This window comes from Taudactylus pleione, unplaced genomic scaffold (genome assembly GCF_031769625.1).
Source record: "Taudactylus pleione unplaced genomic scaffold, aTauple2 ptg000068l, whole genome shotgun sequence".
Lineage (NCBI taxonomy): Eukaryota > Metazoa > Chordata > Amphibia > Anura > Myobatrachidae > Taudactylus > Taudactylus pleione.
In genome coordinates this window covers 3,426,606-3,440,060 of record NW_028284470.1, presented here as the reverse complement: position 1 = coordinate 3,440,060, position 13,455 = coordinate 3,426,606, and the positions used below count along the sequence as shown (strand labels likewise).

Here is a 13,455-nt window from a genome sequence, read left to right as displayed (position 1 = left end):
ACACAATGTCCACTTAACCACGGACATGTGGACAAGTGGAACAGGGCAGACTAAGGACTATATGACTGTGACAGCCCACTGGGTAGATGTATCACCTTACGCAGCAACAGCAGCAGCGTCACCAGTAGCAGCATCTCAGAAACGCCAGCTCGTTACAAGGCAGGCTACGCTGTGTATCACCGGTTTCAGTAAGAGGCACACCGCCGACAACCTCTTAGAGAAACTGAGGGAAATCATCGCCCAGTGGCTTACCCCACTTAGACTCTCCTGGGGATTTGTGATATCTGACAACGCCACCAATATTGTGCGGGCATTACATCTGGGCAAATTCCAGCACGTCCCATGTTTTGCTCACACAATAAACTTGGTGGTGCAGAATTTTCTGAAAAGCGACAGGGGCGTGCAGGAGACGCTTTGGGTGGCCCGAAAAATTTCTGGCCACTTTCGCCATTCAGCGACTGCGTGCCGAAGACTGGAGCGCCAGCAAACACTCTTGAACCTGCCCCGCCATCACCTGAAGCAAGAGGTTGTGACGCGGTGGAACTCAACCCTCTATATGCTTCAGAGGATGGAGGAGCAGCAAAAGGCCATACAAGCCTATACATCCACCTATGACATAGGCAAAGGAGGGGGTATGCACCTGACTCAAGCGCAGTGGAGAATGATTTCCGTGTTGTGCAAGGTTCTTCAGCCCTTCGAACTTGCCACACGTGAAGTCAGTTCAGACACTGCCAGCTTGAGTCAGGTCATTCCCCTCATCAGGCTTTTGCAGAAGCAGCTGGAGAAAGTGAAGGAGGAGCTAAGACGGAGCGATTCCGCTCGGCATGTGGGACTTGTGGATGAAGCCCTTCATTCGCTTTGCCAGGATTCCAGGGTGGTCAATCTGTTGAAATCAGACCACTACATTTTGGCCACCGTGCTCGATCCTAGGTTTAAAGCCTATGTGGTGTCTCTCTTTCCGGCCGACACAAGCCTGCAGAGGTGCAAAGACCTGCTGGTGAACACACTGTCAGCTGAAGCGGAACGTGACACGTCAACGGCTCCTTCTTCATTTTCTCCCGCAACTGGGGCTGCCAGGAAAAAACTTAGGTATCCTAAGCAACCCGCTGGCGGTGATGCAGGGCAGGCAGGACCAAGTTTGGACATCTGGTCCGGACTGAAGGACCTGGCAACAATTTCTGACATGTCTACTGTCACTGCATATGATACTGTCACCATTGACAGAATGGTGGAGGATTACATCGGTGACAGCATCCAAGTAGGCATGTCAGACAGTCCATACCTGTACTGGCAGGAAAAAGAGGCAATTTGGAGGCCCCTGTACAAACTGGCTCTATTTTACCTGAGTTGCCCCCCCTCCAGTGTGTACTCCGAAAGAGTGTTTAGTGCAGCCGGGAACCTTGTCAGCGAAAGGCGTAGGAGGTTGCTTCCACAGAATGTGGAGAAGATGATGTTCATCAAAATGAATTATCAGCTCTTCCAGGGAGACCAGCCTCCAGAAGGTACAGAGGGACCTGTGGTGGTGGATTCAAGTGGGGACGAGTTAATACTTTGTGAGGATGAGGATGTACACACTGAAGAGGGTGAGGAATCGGTGGATGAGGAGGATGAGGATGACATCTTGCCTCCGTAGAGCCAGTTTGTGCAGGGACACATTAATTGCCAGCTTGTTTTGTGGGGGCCCAAACGAACCAATCATTTCAGCCACAGTTGTGTGGCAGACCCTGGCGCTGAAATGATTGATTTGTTAAAGTGTGCATGTCCTGTTTATACAACATAAGGGTGGGTGGGAGGGCCCAAGGACAATTCCATCTTGCACCTCTTTTTTTCTTTGCATTATGTACAGTTTGGGGCCTAGTTTTTCTAACTGCCATCCTGCCTGCCACTGCAGTGTCACTCCTAGATGGGTCACGTGTTTGTGCCGCCCACTCGTGTCGCTTAGCATAGTCATCCAGCTACCTCGGTGCAACCTTTTGGACATAAAAACACTATTGTGAGGTGTGAGGTGTTCAGAATAGACTGGAAATGAGTGGAAATTAAGGTTATTGAGGTTAATAATAGCATAGGAGCAGAAAAACCTACAAATTCTGTGATTTTAGCTGTTTTTATGCTTTTTTTCAAAAAAATACAGATCCAAAACACAAAACCCAGAACCCAAAACACGGAAGGGTGGTTTTGGCAAAACCAATCCAGATCCAAAACACGAAGAAAGATCCAGATCCAAAACCAAAACACAAAACACGAAAAGTGGCCGGTGCACACCCCTACTATCTATCCATCCTATCTATCTATGGCTGGGTACACACATAAAGATTTTCTGTCCAACCATCCAACTAGTTGATTGGTTGGAATGAAAATCTGGTAAGGTATGAAAGCAAATGACAATCAGCAATTTGCTCCCAAACTCCGGAAAATGGACAAAAACTGTTGTTTGAACATATTGTTTAGATCAAACATTTAACAAACTTGTCTGAACGTCCATTTTCATCTGTTTTCTGGCATTTAGGAGCAAATTGCTGATCATCAGTTATTCCCACACGTTACCAGATTTTCATTCCAATTAGTTGGATGGTTGGACAGAAATCTTTACGTGTGTATGCAGCATATCTCATACCTAAGCATATCGATCTATCTCTCTCATATCTATCTCTCTATCTATCTCATATCTATCTATCTCATACCTAATCATATCTATCTATCTAACTGTCTATCTATCTATCTATCTATCTATCTATCTATCTATCTATCTATCTATCTATCTATCTATCTATCTATCTATCTATCTATCTATCTATCTATCTATCTCATACCTAATCATGTCCGTCTCTATGTCTATCTACCTGTCTGTCTGTCTGTCTACCTGTCTGTCTTATTCATTTAAAAAAAAAAAAAAGACTTTGTTACAAGAAATAATAATTAACTGAACAGTCACTGAAAATGGACATGACAATTATCTTGTATAAATGGGATTTGATGTTAATGCTTTTAACCCTTTCTCCCCAGTGTCTCCCCTATGACCATGTCTTGAATGTCCGTAAGAAGAATTTGTCTGCTGCATTGTCCACATATTACAAGAAGCCTCTCCTGCTGCACCAAGGGCACATGCAATGGGTTTTCGACCATGAGGGGCGACGTTACTTAGATTTCTTTGGAGGAATTGTGACTGTTAGTGTTGGACATTGTCACCCGTATGTATCCAGAGTTTATAAATCATTGATAAAGTATAGTCTTGCTGGGGGGATTTGGGGTATAAGCATCTTCCTATGCAATCATGATCAGTAACACTATTTCAAACCGATAATATAGTCACCGTGCAAGGTCAGTGATACACCCTGCTCCAGTAATACTGGCACGGGGTAGTAAGGCTTATTGCTTTCCTGCTGCTCCAGTGTTGTACCTGGTTCCTGATTAAGGAGTAGATTTACTAAAGCTTCTAAATATGAAAAGTGATGGTATTGTCCAAAGTAACCAATTAAGGTGCATACACACGTAACAATTTTTTTAACGATTTAACTATAACAACGTCGTTATCGTTCAATCATTGAAAAAATTCAGTTTCTGAGTTATAACGATGAACGATTATCGTTCATGCGCGTTCCCGTTTGTAGTTCATTCTGACTGACCAACTGAACGATTTTCATTAAGGGAAGTTACAAAAATCGTTTGTAATTCAAAAAATCGTTCATTACACTTTAAAAAAATCTGACAGATAATCTGAAAGAAAATCGGTCATAAAATCGTTGGTAACAAAATCTATGTGTGTTTATGCAGCTTTAGGTTTTGTCTATCATTTTCTAGGATGCAGTAGAGAAATGATGCAGTGCCCTTATTATTTGTACGTTCAAACTTACGGCAGAAACGATACTGAATATCTGGAAACAGGGTTGCCTGGTTTAAACCAAATGGCTTTTTAAAATGTTTTTTTTTTTAAAGAAGGGACTTCTTTAAAAAAAAAAAAAGCCTATTATAGGGGAATCCCCCTGGAATTATTCCACATTCTTGCTTCTTGTGGTCTTCATTTGAGTAAGCTGAACCAATACAGAAAATTCACACACACAACAGAGAATTAGGGAGAGTGGGAGGGTGACCACGATCAGAGAGGTACTAAATCTGCTTAGCATCAGCTAAGACTCCACAAACTTCTCCCCTTACAATCCAATAGGACAGGAGAAAACTAGGGATGTGCGCCAACCCCCGTGTTTTGGTTTTGGATCTGTATCTCCTTCGTGGTTTGAATCTGGATTTGGTTTTGCCAAAACCACACTTGCGTGTTTTGGTTTGGGATCTGTATTTTTTTTTTCAAAAATTTATAAAAATTGCTAAAATCACATAATTGGGCTTTTTTTTGTTCCTACAGTATTACTAACCTCAATAACATTAATTTCCAGTCCATTTTGACCACCTCACACAATATTGTTCACCAACATAGGCCAAATATATGCAACTGAGATCCCTGAATTATCTACCACCATGTAGTTTTTCACATCTTATTGCTGATTTCATTCTGAGTGTTGGGGGATTACTTTTTGCTGTTTTTTGTATAGAATAACCCCTCCCTTATATGCACCTGAGTGATATTACTGAAGTGATTGAGCAGCTACCAACATGTATTGCTGTATTGAGAGGCATAGATGGGACCAGCATTTGGTGGGTATGCTGGTTCTTGCAGTGTCATTAGGAGGACTTAGGGGTGACTCCGGAATCGGTATGATATCCCGGCTGCCGCATGGCCGGGAGTTCGAATCCCAGCAGCGGCAGCCCGACAAACCAGCAGAGCCTGGCAGTGGAGCCCGACAGCGCTGGAAATCCCGATCGTCCTAAGGTAAGTATCTTCTAACCTAACCCCTCTAACCCTAACCCTCCTCAGGGGTGCCTACACCTAACCTCCCCCCTGTGCCTAACCCTAATCCCCCCTCTAGGTGCCTAACCCTAACCCCCCCCTTCCCCGCTGCCTAAACCTAAGTCCCCCGGGGGGGTGCCTAACCTTAAGTCTCCCCCGGGGGTGCCTAACCCTAACCCTCCCTCCCCCTAGCCTAACCCTCCCGGGGGGGTGCCTAACCCTGTCCTCCCCGGGGGTGCCTAACCCTAACCCTTCCTCCCCCTAGCCTAACCCTAACCCTCCCGGGGGGGTGCCTAACCCTAAGTCCCCCCGAGTGCCCTAAACCTAACCCTCCCCCCCGCGGCTGTACGCTTGCGGCGCCCGGCATCCCTTCGATCGGGATGCCGGGTGCCTGTCTCCCGGCGTCGGGGAAATGTCAGGCATCTAGATATAGACAAAAAATATGGTAGTTGCTCAATCAGCTTAATGATATACTACAGGTGCTTATAAAGGGTGGGGTTTACACTGAACACAGAAAAAAGGAATTTGCCCCCCAGCACACTGAAGCTAAATCAAAAATACTTGAATCCTACATGATAATAGAAATTCAGAGGTATTGGTTACATACATTTGCAAATATATGAATAAGCGCTGGGCCGACGTCAAGGCTCCTCTATACCAGCATCCCTAACATTAAGGGGTTCATGTCCAAGAAGCAAGGCACCCCAAAAAATTCCAGCCAAGGACCATCCCCAGAGCATCACACGAAAAGGGGAAAAAAGGTGATAGTAAAGTGTAAAAGAATAGATGTGTAAAGATAAATCAATAAGTGTTAATGAAAAGTAAAAGAATTAAAATGACATAAATAATATACAAACGAATAGAGAAGTGAAAAAATATTCTATGTGAATTAAGTGGGGATGCCATGAGAAAGATCCAGCCAGAACAAATCCGGAGGCCCCACTCCCAAATGCTCACCCCAAAATAATTATTGCTACATAATAGTAGCACCCACTCTGGGTCATATAATTACAAATTGGTGTACTGCATGATAACAGTACATGTATGAGCTGAGAGCTAACTTACCTTGGAGGTACCCCAAAAAACCTCCACATGGCACTATAAGGATCAGCACCTCCTCCTAATGCTGACTCCCTTCATGCCTCCAAACTGCAAGCAAAAAATATGGTAGTTGCTCAATCAGCTTAATGATATACTACAGGTGCTTGTAAAGGGCGGGGTTTACACCGAACACAGAAAAAAGGAATTTACCCCCCAGCACACTGCAGCTAAATCAAAAATACTTGAATCCTACATGATAATAGAAATTCAGAGGTATTGGTTACATACATTTGCAAATATATGAATAAGCGCTGGGCCGACGTCAAGGCTCCTCTATACCAGCGTCCCTAACATTAAGGGGTTCATGTCCGAGAAGCAAGGCACCCCAAAAAATTCCAGATATAGACGCCCGGCATTTCACCCTTGCCGGGATATGACAGTCGGGGAGCCGGCTGCCGGTATTAAGGCAGCCGGCTTCCCGATTGTATACCGTGACTCCAAGGTAAGCTGGCTCTCAATTCAGGTATATTTGTATGTGCCATTATCATGTGGCCTTATATTGGGCAATTATATGACCCAAATTGGATATAGATATCAGTTTTGGGGGTGGGTTTGGGAAGCAGTGCCCCCCCTGGGGTTGGTGTGGCTGGGATGCTCTGGTGTGGCACACTTTATTTAGCCCTTTAACACCTTCAAATTTTATTTTTTTCTTTTAGTATATATATATATATATATATATATATATATGTACATATTTATATTTACTTCTATCATTATTCTGCACAGTAGTAGAAACATGGTTCCTTAAAAGACTTGTTCTCATCCTTTACTCAGAGCTGATTATGGGGGAGATGTACTAAGTCTTGAAAAGTGATAAAGTGGAGAGTGATAAAATACCAACCAATCAGCTCCTAACTGTCATTTTTCAAACACAGCTTGTAAACTGACAGTTGGGAGGTGATTGGTTGGCACTTTATCTCTCTCCACTTTATCACTTTTCAAGACTTAGTACATCTCCCCCTATATAATATTGCTCATATATTATAATTTGTAATTCAAGTTAAAAGCCGGTCTATGTTATTTGGAATCTCTGCTGGATATTTACATGTTACCTGTAACTCCTTTGGATGCAGATATCAGCTACAGGATTCTGCTTCTCATTAATTGCTTTTTACTGTCACTGCAGGAAAGTTACGGAAGCCGCCAAAAAACAGATGAGCCGCCTGTGGCATACCACTAATATCTACCTACACTCCCCAATCCACCAGTATGCAGAGAAACTAACCAGTCTCCTACCCGGGAAGCTGAAGGTATTATAACCCTAACTTTGCCTATCTGCAGTTATTCCATTGTCAAATGTCAGGGCATAATCTGCCATGTGCTCATCTGCCCCAGGGGAAGATGTATCAAACCTCAGAAAGAGAGAAAGTACCAACCAATCAGCTTCTAACTGTCATTTTACAGGCTGTGTTTAAAAAAATCTGTCTAACCCTAACCTCCCCCTGGGGGTGCCTAACCCTAACCCCCCCCCTTCCCCTAGCCTAAACCTCCCAGGGGGGTGCCTAACCCTAAGTCCCCCTTCCCCGAGCCTAAATTTAACCCTCCCAGGGGGGTGCCTAACCCTAAGTCCCCCTCGGGAGCCCCTAACCTAACCCTCCCCCACGCGGCTGTCCGCGCCCGGTGCCCGGCTTACCTTCGTTCGGAATACCGGGTGTCGGGCTCACGGTGTAGGTCTAATGACAGGGTTTTCGACGCCTGTCAGTATCTTGCCGGGATTTGACAGTAGGGAAGCTGGCGGTCGGTATTTAGACCGTCGGCTTCCTGACTACATCCCGCTCATACGATTATATACCAGCACAGCAGTGAGCCAATACCAGTGCCCATAGCATAGAATGCCAATACTGTTATATATCACACAGAGTACCCACATGGTTATATATATCAGACCTGCAGATGGATTATATACCAGCACAGCACAAGTGACAGGCTCATCCCTAAGGTAATGGCCTTCTCGCTAAGAACTAATAGGAAAATGCCTGGAAGCCACACTAACGCCCTATGTGGCCACAGAGGATCAGTACCTTTCCACCTCACGGCATCTGTTCTGAAAGAGGAATGTAGTTACTACTAGCACAAAACAACACAAACACAAGTCAGGACCACACAAAGAAGAAAAGGGAGGAAAGGAGGGAGGCTGGGGAATCCAAAAGAAAAGAGGCTGACTTCCTGTGTGCAGGGGACTATAAACTAACCTAAAACCAACACCTTACAAACCTTGATTGGACTAATCTGAACAATCACGATTAGCTCTTGTTAATCAAACTTGAAAGGTTCTAAAACTACAGAAGCCTCACACTGACCATAGTGAATGTTGACACCCAATTTTAGGGTAAGATTAGGGATAGGCTGCAGATAGGGTTAAGCTGGGACTAAAACAGAATGGGAAATTCTATTGTAGACATGCCAACTGTGGACATTCACAATGTCTCTATTCTCTGTACATGTCGACATCCTGAATGTCGACACGATATACTACACCCATTCAGTACAAGTAATACAATCTAATTTCTGTGTACCATGCTGTAGCTGATGATATACCCTAAGGGAGTGCCTGACTGGTACTAGTTGCCAACAAGCGGAGGCTGGCAGTCACGTACAGCTCAGTGAGAAGACCCCATGCACAGTGTACACTCCCAAGTCACCTGGCACCAGTGCAGAAGGGTGTGCGATTTGGCAGCACTTCCCTGACTCTGTCCCTCCCATACTGACAACCTAGAGGCAGGCTGGGGCAGGGATCCCTATACTGCGTCCAAGCCAGCAACCTCTGCAACAGAAATCTCATCAAGTCATTTTTAAACGTTAAGGGGGAGATGTATCAAAACAGAAAAAGAAACAGGGAGCGCTAATAGCTATCTTATATCATACTAGTATAAATTAACAATGATCACAAATCCAAACTGAGAGAGGTTAATAACTCTGGATCTTTAATAAAATATTCTAAAATATTGACCAAAAAAGTTCTGTTTGCTTTAAGCAATGGCATCTATCATATTGAACACAGAAATAGAAACAATTTCAGAGTAAAAATATAAACAATTGTTGCGGATCAAGAAAGAAAAATAATTAAACTCCTGGGTGGAACATATATATGCACATAAATGTTAAAAGTCCAGTTGCTGTAACAAAAATCCGGATAATAAGTATGTTGGATAATATTTCCCCGGATAATAGGTGACCCGTATTCTTGTATCCAGCATGAAAGGTTAAATGGGTGCTCCTTCCGCGACCATTACAAGATTGGAGTCACAGGAGCTTACCAGGTAAGAACTTCTAACTACAACTGAGACTTACTCATTACCCGCTATACAGAATCTGTGTGAAATACCGATTGACGGGATGTCGGCTGTCAGTACACTGACAGCAACATCCTGAAGTTTCTAATCCCGATAGCGGAACGGTGAGTACTGTTCTCCTGTCCTATTTACCCCTTAAACCTAACCCTCCCTTCCCCTAATACTAACCCTCCCTGCCCTGCACCCTAACCCCCCCCCCCCCCTGGTAAGTGCCTAACTCTAAGCCTCCCCCCTTGGTGCCTAACCCTAACCCTCCCCTTTAGTGCCTAATCCTAAACCCCCCAGGTGGTGCCTGAACCTAACCCTCCCTGCCCGGAGCCTAACCCAAACCACCCCCCTCCCCAGCCTAACGCTAACACCCCCCGTGGCACCTAAACCTAAGTTCCCCCCTGTGGCTGATACCTTTCCGCGGTGTCCTTATGATCGGGATGCCGTCTGGCGGATCCTCACGTCGGCATCCCGAGTCATGTCGGGATTTCGGCGCCGTTGTTGTCTCAGCGTACGGGACTCCGATGCCGGGGTTCCGGCAGACGGTATCCAGCTTGCCGGGATGCTAGCCGCATCCCCCGCTATACATACAGCTCATTTAACCTTTCATTCTGGATACAAGAATACGGGTAACCTGTTATCAGGGGAAACCTTATCCAACATACTTATTATCCGGATTTTTGTTCATTTATAATAGTATGATATAAGAGATCTATTGGCGCTCCCTGTTTCTTTTTCTGTTTAGCATACCCAGAGTTAGCCAATCTCTTCATGGTGAGCTGCTTTTAGATCACATCTCATCTTTATCCACCTGGAGCGCCCAACTGTGTATTTTCTCTTTGCTTAGTTTGGAGATGTATCAAGCCTTGGAGAGAGATAAAGTGGAGAGAGTTGCCCACAGAAACCAATCAGCTTCTAACTGTCATGTCAAAGACTCTGCTAGATAAATGAGTTAGAATCTGATTTGTTGCTCTTGTGCAACTTCTCCACTTTATTTCTCTCCAAGGCTTGATACATCTCTCCTGTCTGCTGAGGTGCAAAATTCTGCATCTGAATTACCTTGCGCCCACATGCAAACACGATTTTATTTTGCAGGATGTGATCTCTGAAATAGAGATTCAATGGGAGTAGAAGGAACAATAAGGGGACATCCCCTGTATAGCGGGAGGTGGGCAGCAGAACAATACCTGCAAAAAGGCCTTTCGTACCTTCCAAGCAGAAAAAGGTCTATGTACTAAGCCTTGGCGAGAGATAAAGTACCAACCAGTGGTGGCTCCAGTGGTGGGGCTGCACCTCGGTTCAAATTTAAAATAGGGGAGCCACACCAACTGCCAGTGATGTTTAGCAGCTTTTGGGGTGGCAGTTGGTGTGACTCCCCTATTTGAAATTACTACCGCGCTGCAGCCGGACCTCTGGAGTCGCCTCTGGTACCAACCAATCAGCTTCTAACTGTCATTTTTCAAACACAGCTTGTAAAGTGACAGGAGCTGATTGGTTGGCATTTTATCTTCATCCACGTTTTTTTTCCCTCTCACAGGGGCCTATTCATCATAACTAAAGTAAGGTTTAAAGCACAGTTTTTATTTATCTCCATTTTAAGTATCACAGCAATTCATGTAACTTGCAACACAGGAGATATCAAATATCTCCAGTGCAGTTGCGTTAATTTCCACACTCCCCTTACTTTAGTAAGGGAATGTAGAAATTAGTGTATTCATCAACTTCCGAAAATTGTATGTGTAACTGTACGCCATCCTGAGATAGCGTACAGCTCCCGATAGTCTGCACAAGCTGCCGTTTACATGGCAGCTTGTGCGGAAGAGAGATCTTTTCAGACCCCCCTCAATGTGTACTCACTGCCTCCAGATCCATTTACCTCCCTCCTCTCCCTCCACGGCACCTGCAGCCATATGACAGCCCGGGGCAGCCTCACATTGCAGTCACTGCCAGTCCAACTGACCCCTCTAACTAACTCCCGGTTCCCTGGAAGGAGGCGGTGAAGAGACAAGCTGCAGGCATCCCTGGTGGCTGTGGTTTATGGGGATCGTTTCAGGGTTTCCAGACCGCTAGGACCACCTGGGAGCAATTAGCCCCCATTCTCCTGCACATTTCTATGACCACCTTTTTAAGATAGACCCCAGGGAAGCAGAGATAATGGGTCTCAAAGTGTTCTGGACCCTGACTGGTTCTCCCAAACAGCTGCTGACTGCTGATTGGTTCCTGAACCCTGGTCCAAGTTGGGTGCTGTTTTGGGGGATCGTGTCAGGGTTCCCGTACACTTAGGAACACCATTCTAAGAGCATGTAGCCCCCATTCTCCTGCACATTTCTATGGTCACCTTTTGACGATAGGAAGCAGAGATAATGGGTCCCAAATAAAGGACAGTGGGTGCTGGGCGCTGATTGGTTGAGCTGGCCGCTGTATACATATATATAGATATGAAAGGCAGCACATGCGCAGACAGGAAACCAGGCAGCGGTAAGTATGGGGAGCAGGAGGAAAGTTTCTCTATTGCGAAAAACTGTCTCCGCAATAATGACATTTTATCGGAAGACATACTTATGTAGAGCACCATGATGAATTGCTCAGATATTTATGGAAAAGTCAATGCGAGTTCTAAACTAAATTAGCACTATACAATTTTTTGTATTGATGAATAGACCCCCAAGGCTTAGTACATATACCTCAAATTTATATGAGAAGCTGCTACACTGAACAGTATTTTAGGAGTAAAATTAAATGAATTAAGTGGGTGATCCTTTCCAAAAAGTGATTTCCAACTGGAATAGCAAATCTGCAAGAGGTCACTCAGATCACTTCTGCTGGTTCTGCTGGGAGGCGGACAATTAGGGACATTTGCACAACAAGAAATATATTACACCCCTGTGTAATCATTTGCAGTTTGTCATTCATTTACATTTTTTGATAATTACTTTATTCTGTATTTGGCCAAAAATGTGCACTCAGCACAATAAGGATAATAGACCCCTTCTCTCACTTTCACCATACAGAATGTTTATTGGAACAGATAAAGCAACAGGAATCTCCTCTCAACTTGTAACTGGATCATACCGTCCTATATGGGACTTACTTGTATTCATTTGTTGCAAAATTACAGTATTTGAAATAGTTATTAGGTAGATAATAGTAAGATTTAAAGGAAATATTATTTGTAAAAATGGGGTGAGCTGCATCTAATACTACATTTCATTGTTAACGTGGGCAAAATTCTGTTCTCCTATCAGGTGCTGTACATGACAAACAGTGGTTCAGAAGCAAATGACATGGCAATGTATATGGCAAGAATATACACTGGGAATTATGACATCATTAGTTTAAGGTAAGGTTCTGAAACATATCCACCATGGTTTCAATTAATTAATACATTTAAAAAACTATATTGACCATGTTCTGTAATCGGCTCATACCACTTTTATTTAGACAAAGCATAATCACAATTCACAGACCCTGAATGGGGAACAGGTGGTCCTTCATCATAAAGTAGACTTGGGGGTATATTTACTAAAGTGCAGGTTTATAGAAGTGGAGATGTTGCCCATAGTAACCAATCAGATTCTAGCTATTATCTTCTAGAAGGTGCTAGATAAATGATAAGTAGAATCTGATTGGTTACTATGGGCAACATCTCCACTTCTATAAACCCGAATTTCAGTAAATAAATATACCCCTTGGATGGGCTTTGGGTGAATTAGGGTTGTGGACACTGGGCTTATTTTGCCCTGATTTTGTTTTTGTTTTTTTACTATGTTTACTAATCAACCGCAGTAAAGTATTAAGTTAATGATATAGGAAATGGGGTGGTACACCGGTCAAACCGTAACGCAAGGCAAGCTAGGGGGGGACGGCAGATACCTCCCGTGGAGCAGATGGGAAATGCATTGAAGAATAAAGAAATAATACAGAGAAGCTGCTTTAGGAAATCACATTAACTCTTCTTCCTGTCGTTATGCAGAAGCGGGTACCATGGCGCTAGCCCCTACGCTCTGGGAGTGACGTCCCACTCGTGTTATAAGCCTGGACTGGCCAATGGTTTTGGTTGCCATACGGTAAGGTTTATTTCTTCTTTCGGCTCAACAGTTGCCCTGGGGTCTGTCCAGGGATACACAGCAAGGGATGGCAGTATACACAGATGCTGATTCCGAGCCAGATGGATATCTGTGCACTGGCGCAAATACCGAGATTCAACATACAGCGCAAGCGCAGAAGTGAATT

General features: G+C 44.3%; 1 protein-coding gene across 5 annotated transcripts in view; it reads left to right on the top strand.

Moving 5' to 3' along the window:
* AGXT2 (alanine--glyoxylate aminotransferase 2) overlaps positions 1–13,455 on the top strand; it is a 60,330-nt gene that overhangs the window by 19,284 nt on the left and 27,591 nt on the right. For 3 of the 5 annotated variants that reach the window (XM_088466983.1, XM_088466981.1, XM_088466980.1), the window contains 4 exons: positions 3,004–3,188; positions 7,068–7,191; positions 12,468–12,562; positions 13,196–13,289. In XM_088466983.1, the coding sequence (XP_088323109.1) occupies positions 3,103–3,188; positions 7,068–7,191; positions 12,468–12,562; positions 13,196–13,289 (399 nt within the window). In that variant the 5' untranslated portion in view covers positions 3,004–3,102. The remainder of the gene's footprint in view (positions 1–3,003; positions 3,189–7,067; positions 7,192–12,467; positions 12,563–13,195; positions 13,290–13,455) is intronic. The other 2 variants (XM_088466982.1, XM_088466984.1) reach the window with 1 other exon arrangement.